This window comes from Hemibagrus wyckioides, linkage group LG25, assembly GCF_019097595.1.
Source record: "Hemibagrus wyckioides isolate EC202008001 linkage group LG25, SWU_Hwy_1.0, whole genome shotgun sequence".
Taxonomy (NCBI): domain Eukaryota; kingdom Metazoa; phylum Chordata; class Actinopteri; order Siluriformes; family Bagridae; genus Hemibagrus; species Hemibagrus wyckioides.
Window position 1 is genome coordinate 18644632 of NC_080734.1, and position 13434 is coordinate 18658065.

A 13434-nucleotide genomic window follows, 5' to 3' on the forward strand; every position below is an offset into this window, starting at 1 on the left:
TTTGCATTGCTTCCTAGCGCATCTTACTAACAGTCTGTTAATAGCTGCATCCAGTAACTTCATTACAGTGCCACACAAACCACAGTATTTTACTCTCTCCCAGTTCCCAGGTGTTGTGTTTCCTTGTGTTTTCAGAGGATTGTTTTGAGGGTTGTAGAGGAACGGTTTAAACGTTAAGGTTTAATGTCAGCACTGAAAACAGAAGCATCCTTATCCGTTCTCAATCAGTAGACATGTTAATGAATTAGAGGACATATCTCGGTGAGATGTAGAACTTCTATCTGCTCCTGTTTGTTCCCTTTATTCATAATAAATAGGTCTAACCAACACTTTACCTCCTATTCTAGCTTCCAGACCGGCCAGCTAATTACCCAACATGTTATACAGTTTACATGTCCATTTAATGACCAGTGAAAAAGATTTGTAGTTCTTTCCACAATGAAACTGCAAAACCACATCACCTCCACAACAGCCCGAAGCTTTACTACTAGATAAACTGTTTTGACCCTCGGCAATGACGGCCAAATCCTTCCACATATTTTCCATTTATTTCTATCTTTAAAAAATAATAACTGAGATGTTTACCAGTGGGCCAGGATGCAGGAAGACATGGATCTGTTTCCAAATTTGATATTTATTCTAACATTAACACTGCAATTGATCTGTATTCTGTAAATGTGTTCCTTTTTTGGAGGATTTTCATGGAACAAGTCTAGAAAATAAATATCTGTGACGTGTTTTTAGATCCCACAGGTCGAGACTCTCGGTAAAAACATGGATCATTTCGTTATCATCGTATGATCCTAATGCTTGCTAAATACTCAAGTCCAGTCAGACAGAGTCCAGTCCCAGTTTAGTCCTTATTTTAGCCCAAGGACATATTCCATTGTCATTCCTCCAGCTTTTAGTGTAATGAGTTCTGATTAATCTCATCAGCTTCTCCATTATAGTCGTTCCTCCTAAAAGCTTTCTGTAATACTAAATCCTTCATTGGCGGACTGCCAGAATCCTTTCTATTAATGCACTGAAGTCTTGAGAAAGGTAAAGGAAATAGTAGGAAAGGTTTAGCACTTTCCCCTTATACTTGTCATTTACAATCTAAAAATAAATGAGGGTCGGGATTGATTGACTTAGCAGACTCGCAATTTATTGTTTGTTACATGATTGTCATGTCTTTGGTCATTTACTGAATATTTCTTGTTTTTCCTGCAATTTTTTGTTTTATTTTTATTTTACAGACCCTGCGTTTAAATTGATGCCATTTAATTAAATTTATGACTAGTCCAAGGAGAGAGAGAGAGAGAGAGAGAGAGAGAGAGAGAGAGCGCACCGTGCCTCCTTTGTGACGCCTGTGCTGTATTGCGTGTGGTGATAAATCATCCCTCTGCCTATATTTATTGATATCTCTCGCTAAATGGAGCAGCGTCTCTGGAACTGCAGGTCTATTTTACAAATTGCTGCTTCTAAAGTGTCCCCCTTGTGCGTGACCAGGATTTGACCTCTGGCTAATTGGCTTGAATTTCTCTTGCAGTAGAACATATTGCGGTTGTTTTTGTTTCAGCATTATAGTTGCTTTTAATGACAAATACACAAGATGGCCACCTGCTTTTTATGCCAAGAATCCTCAGAAATGATGCTGTGTAGTGCTCATGGGAATATTTTTATTTTTATTATTTGCAAAACATTGCATGTTTGATTTAAAAAAAAAAGAAAAAAGAGAGAACATTTTCCACACATATCTACAGACCACCGTAGGAGCGCTGCTCTGGTTGTGGACCATTCTTTGTACAGGAATAGAAAAGCACACACACACACAGAAGCATGCCTGTGTCAAGGCTGAAACAGCTGACCATAGCTACGATTATGGCTTTTTTTGATCACCAGCCATTCGTCAGCGTCACTCGTGAGGTTTCTGACTACAGAAATGCTATTTGATATTTTTGCCTTGGAGGATTTCTCTCAGACCAGCAGTAATATTGAGGCGTTTAAAACTGTATATGATAAACTCAAACCAGCACCAGACAGTACCGTAGGTCAGTGTCTCTTCTGTGTTGTGAAAGACCCCCCGATGCATAGAGTAGAGCTGAGTTTGGACTGATGGGCTACAGTAAGTAGTATCTGACTGCAAGAAGGGCAAAAAAAAAATTGTTCCCTTTAAAATTCTGAATGTTTTCTGTATACATTTTAATACACCAATTACATGCAAAGTGTCCCAGTGCCCTGCTTTTGACCGCCTTTCTGTATTTCCAGGATGCCAGCGTGACTGCCGTGGATGAGCTGAGCAGCAGCGTCAGTGAGGACACAGGCTTCTGCAGTGCCCCCCCTTTACCATCAGACCCCCCAGAGCTGTGTGAGCTCCCTGACCCTCCTGATGACCCAGACCCTGCTCCTCCACCTTTAGGCATGGACAGTCCACCTGGCTCGTTTTGCGAAGAGGAGACGGCACCGGACTCGGTCTGCGATGAAGACGTAACCCTGGCACTCAAGGAGCTCGATGAAAGGTGTGAGGAAGAAGAAGCGGACTTCTCGGGCATGTCCAGGTAAGGGAGAGCAGCGGGTGGGGTCTAAAATGCAGTGACACAGATGTGTATTTTAGATCTAAGGACTAGTAGTTTGGTTAATTACACTGGTTAGTTTATCAGTGCTCACTTCCTGTTAGCTGGATATTTTTGGTCACATTAGGTTAATTGTCTTACCTCGTGTGCACCTTCTACTCAGTTCAGTACAGTCAGACCTTCAAAGCTGGAAATAGACTCTTGTAATTTCCTATCGTCTCTTCAGCTTTGGCGTATAATATTTCATATTTTCAGAACCCATTAGGAATTTCTTGGATGGTTTGATGTACTTGGGTTCTCTTGTTAGCGTGCTTGCATGCACTCAGAAGATGTCTGAGTCCCTAACTCTGAGATTTCCAACACCTTTCTTCATGACATCATTCCTCAGGACATATCATTACATATGCTGGTTATGTATGTAACAGTGCTTCTGTGAACACCACATCAGGGTTTCCTTTCATTACAACCAGAGCCAAATTGACTGGAACACTATAAGAATGTTTATGGCAAATACTGTGTAAAATCATATGGTGACTTTGTGGCAGCGTTACAGCTATCGAGGTGATATAGAGTGCTTATTCATTGTTTATAGAAACACAGTTACACACATAACTAATGTTTATTGACTGTATTAATCATTTAACTATTTTGTGTGTGCGGCTGTTTTGGGTTTTTTATGCTCGAGGTGGGTGAAACAGATTCCTTATGAGCAGGATATTAAGAGTTCACAGCAGCAGCACAGACATGGATTATGTACAGAATAACATCACAGTTACACCACAATAACTCTGTATAATAGCAGTCTACCTGGGGTGCTGTCATGCAGACTTTCCACCCCGAAGTGGATTACTTTCTCACTGTACAGTCTGGAGTGTGTTATTTTGTGTAATTTGTCAGTGTTTCATTTATTAATGAACAACACATTTTATAACCAACAGTTTATAGTTACATTTATTGTTGTAAAACATCTGAGAGATCAGATAGTTCTTGTTATTAATTGTTATAGTTGCACTAAACGGTCATTCCCTCACCAAACACACTCTCTCTCTCTTTCACTTTCCCTGTCTGTCTCTCTCTCTCGCTCTGTCTCTCTATCGCACTCTGTCTGTCTCTCTCTTGCTCTGTCTGTCTCTCAATCTCACTGTCTGTCTCTCTCTCTCTTGCTCTCTCTTGCTCTGTCTGTCTGTCTGTCAGTCTGTCTGTGTCTCTTAAACTCTCTCCCTGTCTGTCTCTTTCTCTCTCTCTCTCTCTCTCTCTCTCTCTCTCTCTCTCTCTCTCTCTCTCTCTCTCTTTCTTGTTATTAATTGTTATAATTGCACTAAATGTTCATTCCCTCACCAAACACTCTCTATCTCTCTCTTTCACTTTGTCTGCCTGCCTGTCTGTCTCTCGCTCTTTGTCACTCTATCTTGCGCTCTCTCTCTCTCTCTCTCTCTCTCTCTCTCTCTCTCTCTCTCTCTCACTATGTTATGTGAGAGAGTGTGTGTTAGTCACTATGTTATGATGTTATGTGAGAGAGAGAGAGTGTGTAAGTCACTATGTTATGTGAGAGAGTGTGTGTTAGTCACTATGTTATGATGTTATGTGAGAGAGAGAGTGTGTGTTAGTCACTATGTTATGATGTTATGTGAGAGAGAGAGTGTGTGTTAGTCACTATGTTATGATGTTATGTGAGAGAGAGAGTGTGTGTTAGTCACTATGTTATGATGTTATGTGAGAGAGAGAGTGTGTGTTAGTCACTATGTTATGATGTTATGTGAGAGAGAGAGTGTGTGTTAGTCACTATGTTATGATGTTATGTGAGAGAGAGAGTGTGTGTTAGTCACTATGTTATGATGTTATGTGAGAGAGAGAGTGTGTGTTAGTCACTATGTTATGATGTTATGTGAGAGAGAGAGTGTGTGTTAGTCACTATGTTATGATGTTATGTATGTTTTGGGAGCTGGGGTCCATCATACCGATTTCAGAGTCCTTATTTAAGAAGAGTCCTAGCTGTGCTTATATTTATCTCTGATCCAGGTTCAGCTGTGGCACCAGGACATTGGTTTGAAGGTTGGCCAGCTTGGCATTAGTCCCTGAACTGCAATAAAGATGCTAAAGCAAAAAGCTTTCCATCAATTACTTGACTCACTCAGGAGCCACGGGCTTTAGCATTGTTTAACAGCATGCATGGCAGCACTCCTGTTTTAACTCCTGTTCAAGTTTAGTGCAGGGAGCATGAAGGGTCTCCCTCTCCACTGTCTGTCTGTAATGTGCTCAGAGATCCATCTTGCACGTCGAAAACTGTCTCCGTGTGCGTTTGCGTACGGCAATGGGGGTGGGGTGAGGGTAATGTAAAACCGCTTCGTAATGCAGCACAGCATCAGCTCACGCCGAGTGTGAGATGGAGAGGGAGGAAAAATAATAGGAGACGTGGAAAGATGAAGCGAAGAATAGAAGAGGCAGTGAGTATGAAGAGAGCAACGAGAGTGCACCAGAGAGACTCCAGGGTTTAAGCGGTGCTGGGATAGAGTGAAAGAAAAAGAGGCTGCGGGTGAGGAGGAGAATGAAGACGAAGACGGTGTCCTTCATGAAACTCAACAACTCAGGCTTTAAATACTTCTACTCCGTCTGCTTTATCAAGATATTTGGGCCCTCCGGGGTGTAAGTGTCTGTGTGTGTGTCTGTGTCTGTGTGTGTGTGTGTGTGTGTGTGTGAGAGAGAGAGAGAGAGAGAGAGCATGAACAAGCTCATGTGGGAAAGAGATGTAGAGATGTTTTTGTTTTTCCTCTGCAGTACATCCTGGCTGAAACTACATTGCAGCACAGAGTATCTGCAGTAGGAAGGGGAGGGGGGATGAGGACAGAAAGAGGAGGCATGAGAGCGAAACTAGGGGGCAGTGTGGAATAGAGAGAGAGAGTGAGAGAAAGAGAGTTTTTGTTGTCAGTTTGTTTGTTTTTTTCCCCACACAATGAGAGAAAAGGAAGAAAACTAACAGAATGTGTGAGACAACCTGCCTGATCCTGATTTTGTGTGCTTGTGTGTGTCCAGTCAGGATGAAGGAGATGCGGATGGCTTCCCCGAGCTCGAGACCTCTCCACCCCCGTCTCCGTTTCTCTCTGCCATCCTGGCAGCTTTCCAGCCCGTCACCTATGATGACGAGGAGGACGCCTGGCGTTGCCATGTCAACCAGATGTTATCCGATACGGACGGATCCTGTGCTGTCTACACTTTTCATGTCTTCTCTCGTCTCTTCCAGGTGTGTGTGTGTGTGTGTGTGTGTGTGTGTGTGTGTGCCCCCCCCCAAGCATCCACAGATTCCACATGCTCTGTACATTTTATTTAAAAGGCACCTATTATGACATGTATTTTAATACTGTTTTTTCCCTGCTTACTCCAGCACATACAAAGAAAATTTGACTCCATTACCCACGCTTCAGTGCGGTTTCTCAGTGATGGGCTCCAGCGAATGGGAAACCAGTTCCTCAGCTCCTTAGAGGTCATGACCTCCTGCTCGCAGTGCCCTACAGTCTTACTGGATGCAGAGACTGTGAGTTTGAGGCATATAAACTTTTTATTGACCTAGGATTAGTATATTCAACCTCAGAGTATGTGACTCTTTGCAGTCGCAGTCTTTGCTAAAACTTGAGCGTCTTTATGGGATTTTCTTAAACATTTTTAAATGTTTAGACATTTGAAAACCCACTGCTGTCTTTCAGGGTAATCACAATTACAATGAAAACACTGGCGAGCTGTTTATTCTTTTTAAGTGCCTGAAATTAAGCCGTTCAATGTCAATATTTAAAACTATTCTTTTTCTTTAAATATTAAATGAAGTTGGTGTACACAGATTCGCAGAACAAGTAAGAACCTGATGTAAAGACGTGGCATATTTAAATAAATGTAGTCTTTAATTAGCTTCAGTAAATAATAATAAGTCCAATCTGCCATGTAAATAAAATGGCCCTTACTTGTCACACTTGAGATCTGACATTGCTGTGTTTTTGTCTGTGTGTGTCTGTGTGTGTGTGTGTTCTACAGCTGGTTTCTTGTGGGCTGTTGGAGACATTAAAGTTTAGTGTACTGGAGCTGCAGGAGCACCTGGACACGTACAATGGCAAAAGAGAGGCAGCTGAGCAGGTAAACGTTGAACATCGTTGTGTATAATATACGTGTAGAACCATTCATGTCCACATACTACTGTAAACACTGCACTATCAAATCCTTCCCAAACTGCAATTAGAAAAAGGCACATGCAGATGTTTTTGAAACTCAACAATTGTTGTTGCTTGAATGATCCTACAGCTTCAATGCTTTTTGGAGTTTTAGACCAGAGAAGAAGTAAGAGAGAGAGAGAGACAGAGAGAGAGAGAGAGAGAGATCACAGTCAACTCCGTAGTTGTAGCTCAAGGTATTAAATCATCTCAGTATCATAGGACGTGAGTGAATTTAGCCAGCATCAGTTTCCGCTAACACCCATCCAGCAATCACGTTTGGAAGCTAAGAATAGACCGAACAAGGTCCTTAATCAGTTATATGACTAAAGGGGAGGGGAAGAGAGTGGGTTGATGGGAGGGTTAAGGAATAGGGATAATTGATTGGACGAGACAGAGTGAAATATTGAGCCTCGCTGCTCTGAAACAGACCTCTTTAGTACGCCTTCTTCTGCTGTGGTGATTTACACACACACACACATGCACACACCGTCCTATCCTAATGGAGACCTTGCTTTCATAATCATTGCTGTGATTATACCTAATCATAAAATTTCTATAAAAAAGACAATTTGTCTTTAAAAGTTTTGTGGTTTTAAATGCAGTGTCTGATATCTGCAGCTGTTGTGTGTAACCTCCTGCAGATTATGAGAATGCTTTAATCATTTAATTGCTTCTCGTCCCCCTCCTCCCTGTTGTTTCTTTCTCCACAGTGGTTAGAGAATTGCAGAAAGACCTTCGGTGACAAAGACAGCAGCCGTCGACCGACCACTCAAGCTCAGGTAATACACACCTGCAGATCTGCACCAGGTCTTATGGCAGCGAGCAGAGGGCTGGGGGGTGTGCTCCTGCGAGAGCGTGTTTCAGCACGTCAGGGTGTTGTGCTTGGACCATCGTAAGGTCTTTTGAGTCTTTATACTTGCATGTAACATGAGCATGTCCACTAGGGGGCAGTGTCAAGAGATGATGCTGTCATTTATAGACGTGAGAGGGTGAGAGAGGACAAAAAAAAGTTTCAGTGTAAGGAGAATAAACAGGAAGCAGCATGTGCATAACTTTGGTTTGTAAAGTGCTAAGAGAAGAAGAAACCTGATTAAACCTCTGAAGCCAAAGTGGAGTCTCATGTACACTTTTCTGTGATCAAGTATCTCATGTAACAAAGCATTTCTGCATATTAAACAATGAGTGAAATAAGGATGTGCCGCTTTATCGCATCGCACCTAAACTGTATAAAGTTGTGAAAATCTGAACTTGCATGTCGCTTACACGCTTTTGCTCTGTTGCTTGTGGCTGAAATTGAAATTGCATAGAAATTTACATCTGTGGCTTTGCTGCTCACTAGTGTGAACTTACCTGTACTCTCACACCAGCACTGTAAATCCACATGTCAACACACCTACACACCTCCTTTCTGTGTCATTACACAAATACCTCTCACTGAAGTATAAACCATGCTAATTTATTGCCTCTGAAAAATCAACCTCTGAAAACAGCAAACATAAATTCACACTTTAGATCTTTTTGTAGTATTTCTTCTTCCTCCTTTCCCCAGTTTCATTTTCTTCGCTTCAGATTATAAAGAAAAATATGATTTGCTGAAACAATCCATTAAGAGACACACAGCAGTTTGCTGAACTTCTCAGTGACTTTTCAAGCTGAAGAAACGTCTCAGTCCTCGTTCTGCATGTCTCGATACAAACGCAAATCAGTTCTTAAAGCATCTTGAATCACCTATTTTGTTGTTTTTGTTTTTTATTGCCTGCTTTTCCAGTATAACAGCTGAGATGCTTGCTGTGAAAAGAACAATTTTCACCCCTCGAAGCCTGATGAGTGTTAACACCTGCATTCAAATACCTGTCTCTCAATTAAATGCGTGTCGTTTATGCTTTGTTTTCTGATTGCTTATCAATTCACATTCCGCTCTTTTTCTCTGTTAAATTGCATCTTGTACAGAATATTTTACGCTGAATCGGTTTTATTTAATGTGTTGAGCATAAATAGTAAATAGGAAGCTATTCAGTCTAATTGAATAATTCTGCATGATTGAGGATATAAATAAAACATATATATATATATATATATATATATATATATATAATGTACACCGATCAGGCATAATGAGGAGTTAGAGGTGCAGTGAATAAGACTGATGATCTCCTCATCATGGCACCTGTTAGTGGGTGGGATATATTAGGCATCAAGTGAACATTTTGTCCTCAAAGTTGATGTTAGAAGCAGGAAAAATGGACAAGCGTAAGGATTTGAGCGAGTTTGACCAAGGGCCAAATTGTGATGGCCAGACCACTGGATCAGAACATCTCCAAAACTGCAGCTCTTGTGGGGTGTTCCCGGTCTGCAGTGGTCAGTATCTATCAGAAGTCCAAGGAAGGAACAGTGGTGAATCGGAGACAGGGTCATGGGCGGTCAAGGCTCATTGATGGACGTGGGGAGTGAAGGCTGGCCCGTGTGATCTGATCCAACAGACGAGCTACTGTTGATCAAATTGCTGAAGAAGTTAATGCTGGTTCTGAGAGAAAGGGGTTACACAGTGCAGGATGGTTCAGGGCTGTGCGGGCAGCAAAAGAGGGACCAACACAATATTAGGCAGGTGGTCATAATGTAATGCCTGGTCGGTGTATATAGGTGATGTGGACAGTGTGTATGTATGTATGTGTGTGTGTGTATATATATATATAATGTGTGTGTTAGGTATGTAGAAGAGGGCAGATAGCGATTTCTTCAGTGCGTTCCTCTGCGCCCTGTGACGCAGCACAAACAGCCGTTCAGATGAGTGTGTCTGGCTGCTTTATATGTCTCTGAGAAAACACAGCTTAGTCTTCACCCTCACCCTAGTCTTCTGGTGCATGGGTAATGGCCAAGATGTAATTAAAGAGAAGGTTCTTGAGCTTGGATTAAATGTGGAGCATGTGTTGCGTTCAATTTGCAAAGCAAAATCTGAAAACTTGTCGGATTAACCTGATTCGTTGTGTGTGGATTGATGGCAATCTCCATGATCCCATTTATAATCTCCATTTATCCCTGTTCCTTGAGATAAAAATAAATCAGTTCTAGTTGATGTCACACTTGTAAGGATTTCATTTGACTCACCCTTCTACAGAAACAAACACACACACATGGGTCTATATTTATATATTTAATGTTTACTTTCCTACTGAACACACTGCTGTCACGTACTGCCTCAATATCACTACTTCAATTTCCTTCCCAGGGATTTTTCATCTCTGATAATCGCTATCTGTCTTTGGGGTCTGTTGTCTGTTCTGTTTCCACTGTTTGTTGTTGTTTTTGCAGAAGAGGATATATGACATGATCATCTGAGAGATTTTTTTTTTTTTCCTCTCAGCTTTCTTAATTTTATTTGCACGTATCTATTTGTGATCTTTTTTCTGGTATTGATAAAATCCACTGCACTGTCTCTGTTCTCTCTCTCTCTCTCTCTCTCTCTCTCTCTCTGTGGTTTGGAAGTTATACTCTGACTAATGTTTTCTTTTTTTTTCTCCGTCTCCTCCTGTTTTTGTTCTTACGGTGACCTGTTCTCCCTCTTGCTTAGCAAATGGAGATTCTAGCAGTAAGTGGTTCTTGTATTCTTGACCTTTACGTAATCATATCATTCCGGCAAAACACACTCTTCATTCCATCCATCCGTTGTAAGCACAAACATCTCAGGCCAGTCATTTTACACCGATCAGAGTTTTGAACAGTCCACTTCTGCCTCTTATCTCTCTCAGCTACAAACCTTACCATATATATTAGCTCTTTTTTGCCCTAAATGGATTTTTTTTTTTCCCCTAATGGATACTTCTGCACCCATTTGCAAATGACAGGTTATTTGGGTGTGTGTGTGTGTGTGTGTGTGTGTGTGTTTTATAGAGAAAAGTGAATAGTACACCTGAATAGACATGAAGCTAACATCTGCTATACAGATTCTGCTTTTACGTTACTAGTCCTTCCTTTTCTTTGCTCTTTTGCTCCAAATATCCGGCAAATACGCTCTAACATTAACTTCGTCACCACAGCTCATCACGCCGTTTCCAAATCATGATTAGTTGTGTTTAGTGATCCTACCTGCAGAATGGGGGTTAACTCAAGGTTTCTCAACCTTTCTGGACCATTAATACCATCGACCAGACTTATTTATTTTTAAGTTGAGAATTTACTGTAAAGAAGCACACAATCCATGTAACTTTAATATTAAACATTCTTTTACACATATATTTGTGTCATATATCACAGAGGAAATAATTGCACAAGGATGCTTGTTTTGTATATTTAACAAGATGTTATTAGTCCACTGAGAATTCGGAAGATGTAGTCGAGATGGTGCGTATCAGTACCATGTTTTGTCCAAACTGTACACACATTTGCTCAAGGACACTGATACAAATGGTTGGTGAATGTAATGCTCATTAACACCAGGCGTTTGTCAGGGTATGGAACATTTTTATGCATGTGCAGTTATTTGTAACTAAACCCAGAGCACCACAGCGTGAAACAGAGCTTATTTCATATACATTTAAGCAACATGACACACACACACATCGACACGGCTGTGATTAAAGCCTCGTTGTTATTCAGTACAGCAACAGAATGATTCAGAATGGGATATTGCTTTTATACAACAGGCTTATTAACAAGAAATCAATATAGAGTAACGGACATTTCAGACATAGCATGGCGAAATAGTTAGCTTATTTTTGCTTCGTCAACATAAATGAAGTCACATAGGGTGTTACGTGTAGCCATGCCAACACGCAGACTGACCCCATAGTGCTATGATGCTATGATCCCATAGTAACTGTAGTAATGGTTTCAGTCTAATGAACTGTTGCTAGATTTGGTCATTCATGTAATAAACACAGACAGTCCCACTGTTGTTGTGTTAAATATCAGCACTCTTGTCCAATTAAATAAGTACATCGGAACAACCTGTAGTGCAAAATACAGAACAACTCATTAAAATTTTATTTATTAAATTTATTACAAATTTTAGCTCCAGTCTGGTGTCACTTGGGTGTAGGAGCTCCAAAATTAAATGAATAGCCTAGGCCGAGTCAGTGTAGATTTATTATAAGAAACATATTTTTATTTTAATTGTTTTTTTTTTAATACAGCATCTGCACAGAATTCCAAAACTCCTGTAGTTAATAATTCCCTGTGACCCCAGGTTGAGAACCTTTGCTTTAACCCTTTTATCCATCTCTGTCTCTAACCCAGGACCTACTTCCATTCATTTATTTGTCCATCCATCCATTTATCCATCTGTCCTTGTGATTACGTGCTCGTGATGTTCATGTTAGTCGCTGTAATAAATAAAAACATATCAGTGAGTGGAGTGGGAATAATAATGGTTGTGTTTCTGTGTCTCTGTAGGAGCTGGAGCTGTGTCGGAGGTTGTATAAGCTGCATTTTCAGCTGCTGCTGCTTTTTCAGGCCTACTGCAAACTCATTAGCAGAGTGGAGACCATAAAGAGAGAGGCCGAGGTCTGTCTGTTGATATACAGATTATAAGTTGTTTTTTTATTTCCAGTCTGCTCTTGCCCTGTTCCCACTCACTAGCTAATGACTGTAGTTAATAATATAGATACTTTCAGCTCATTATATAAGTGTAAGAAGGCTTAATTTCTGTATGCATTATAAACCCAGACACCAGTGTCCTGGCTGCTTGAAATAATTATTAGATTCATTAGATAGCATTGTTATTTTGTCAGTGTGATGTAAAATAAGGTCTGTGTGCTCAGAGCTCTCGGACCATAGCTATAACTGGATTATTTCTCCAAGTAAGACTGATTAACTACAGGGCTGGGCCAAGCCATTCATCTAATAATCACAGATCAATGCTAACAGAGTTAGTCATCTCCAGAGACTGCACGATGCATGTTCTCCAGAGAACTATCAGGAGAAATATCATTCGAATCAAAAAAATATATGAAATTGCTCATGGTTATGGGTTTTATATGGTGTACGTATGAAACACGTGTCTTGTAGGTAACTAATATGTCAGAGGAGCTTGCCATTTTGGAGAACTGTCTGAAAGAGGCAGAGCTGGTGAGCAGTGTACAGGAGGGGGTGAGCGTGTCTACGGCAGTGCAGTCCAGCACTGAGACGGCCATCCACTCGCTGATCGAGAGCCTCCGAGCACGAGACTTCAGTTCTGCCCTCGCACAAGTCAAGGCCTTTAGGTGAAAACACACACACACAGCTGTAATAAACAAACAAATAATTAAATAAATGCTTTACCATCAAGTCATTAAGTTATGGGTCTCTCAGAACAGTTTAGCCCGCCATTAAACCCAACTCTTAATAAATTAAGCAGCACTATAACTGCAGTTGCATTTTGCAAGTTTAATACACAATCCCACTACACACTGTGAGGTCAAGAACTGAATTAACCGTATCCTGTAACATGGCTGTGTGATTAATTGTATACCTTCATAGTTCATAAACACACACACGTGGTTTACTCCCTGTTCCTCTGTCTTATGTCACAATATTTTCACCAAAAATCAAGCGTCCATGCCGACAGCTTCTAATGATGTCGGTGTGAATTAGTCTTTTAAATAAAAACAATGTGTTCTGGTGTTTTATTATTTCCCAGAATATAGTAACAAGCAGGAATGGGTCAGAAAATTGCTTACGTTACGAGTGTCTTTTCTGTATTGTATCCT

The 13434-nt window shown here is 40.8% G+C and overlaps 1 protein-coding gene across 11 annotated transcripts in view; it reads left to right on the forward strand.

Moving 5' to 3' along the window:
- Positions 1 to 13434, forward strand: part of fryl (furry homolog, like) — a 99160-nt gene that overhangs the window by 83089 nt on the left and 2637 nt on the right. For 8 of the 11 annotated variants that reach the window (XM_058379043.1, XM_058379038.1, XM_058379034.1 and 5 more), the window contains 8 exons: positions 2251 to 2540; positions 5586 to 5793; positions 5935 to 6084; positions 6576 to 6674; positions 7462 to 7530; positions 10320 to 10337; positions 12140 to 12250; positions 12755 to 12948. In XM_058379043.1, coding sequence (XP_058235026.1) covers positions 2251 to 2540; positions 5586 to 5793; positions 5935 to 6084; positions 6576 to 6674; positions 7462 to 7530; positions 10320 to 10337; positions 12140 to 12250; positions 12755 to 12948 — 1139 coding nt within the window. The remainder of the gene's footprint in view (positions 1 to 2250; positions 2541 to 5585; positions 5794 to 5934; positions 6085 to 6575; positions 6675 to 7461; positions 7531 to 10319; positions 10338 to 12139; positions 12251 to 12754; positions 12949 to 13434) is intronic. The other 3 variants (XM_058379036.1, XM_058379037.1, XM_058379044.1) reach the window with 1 other exon arrangement.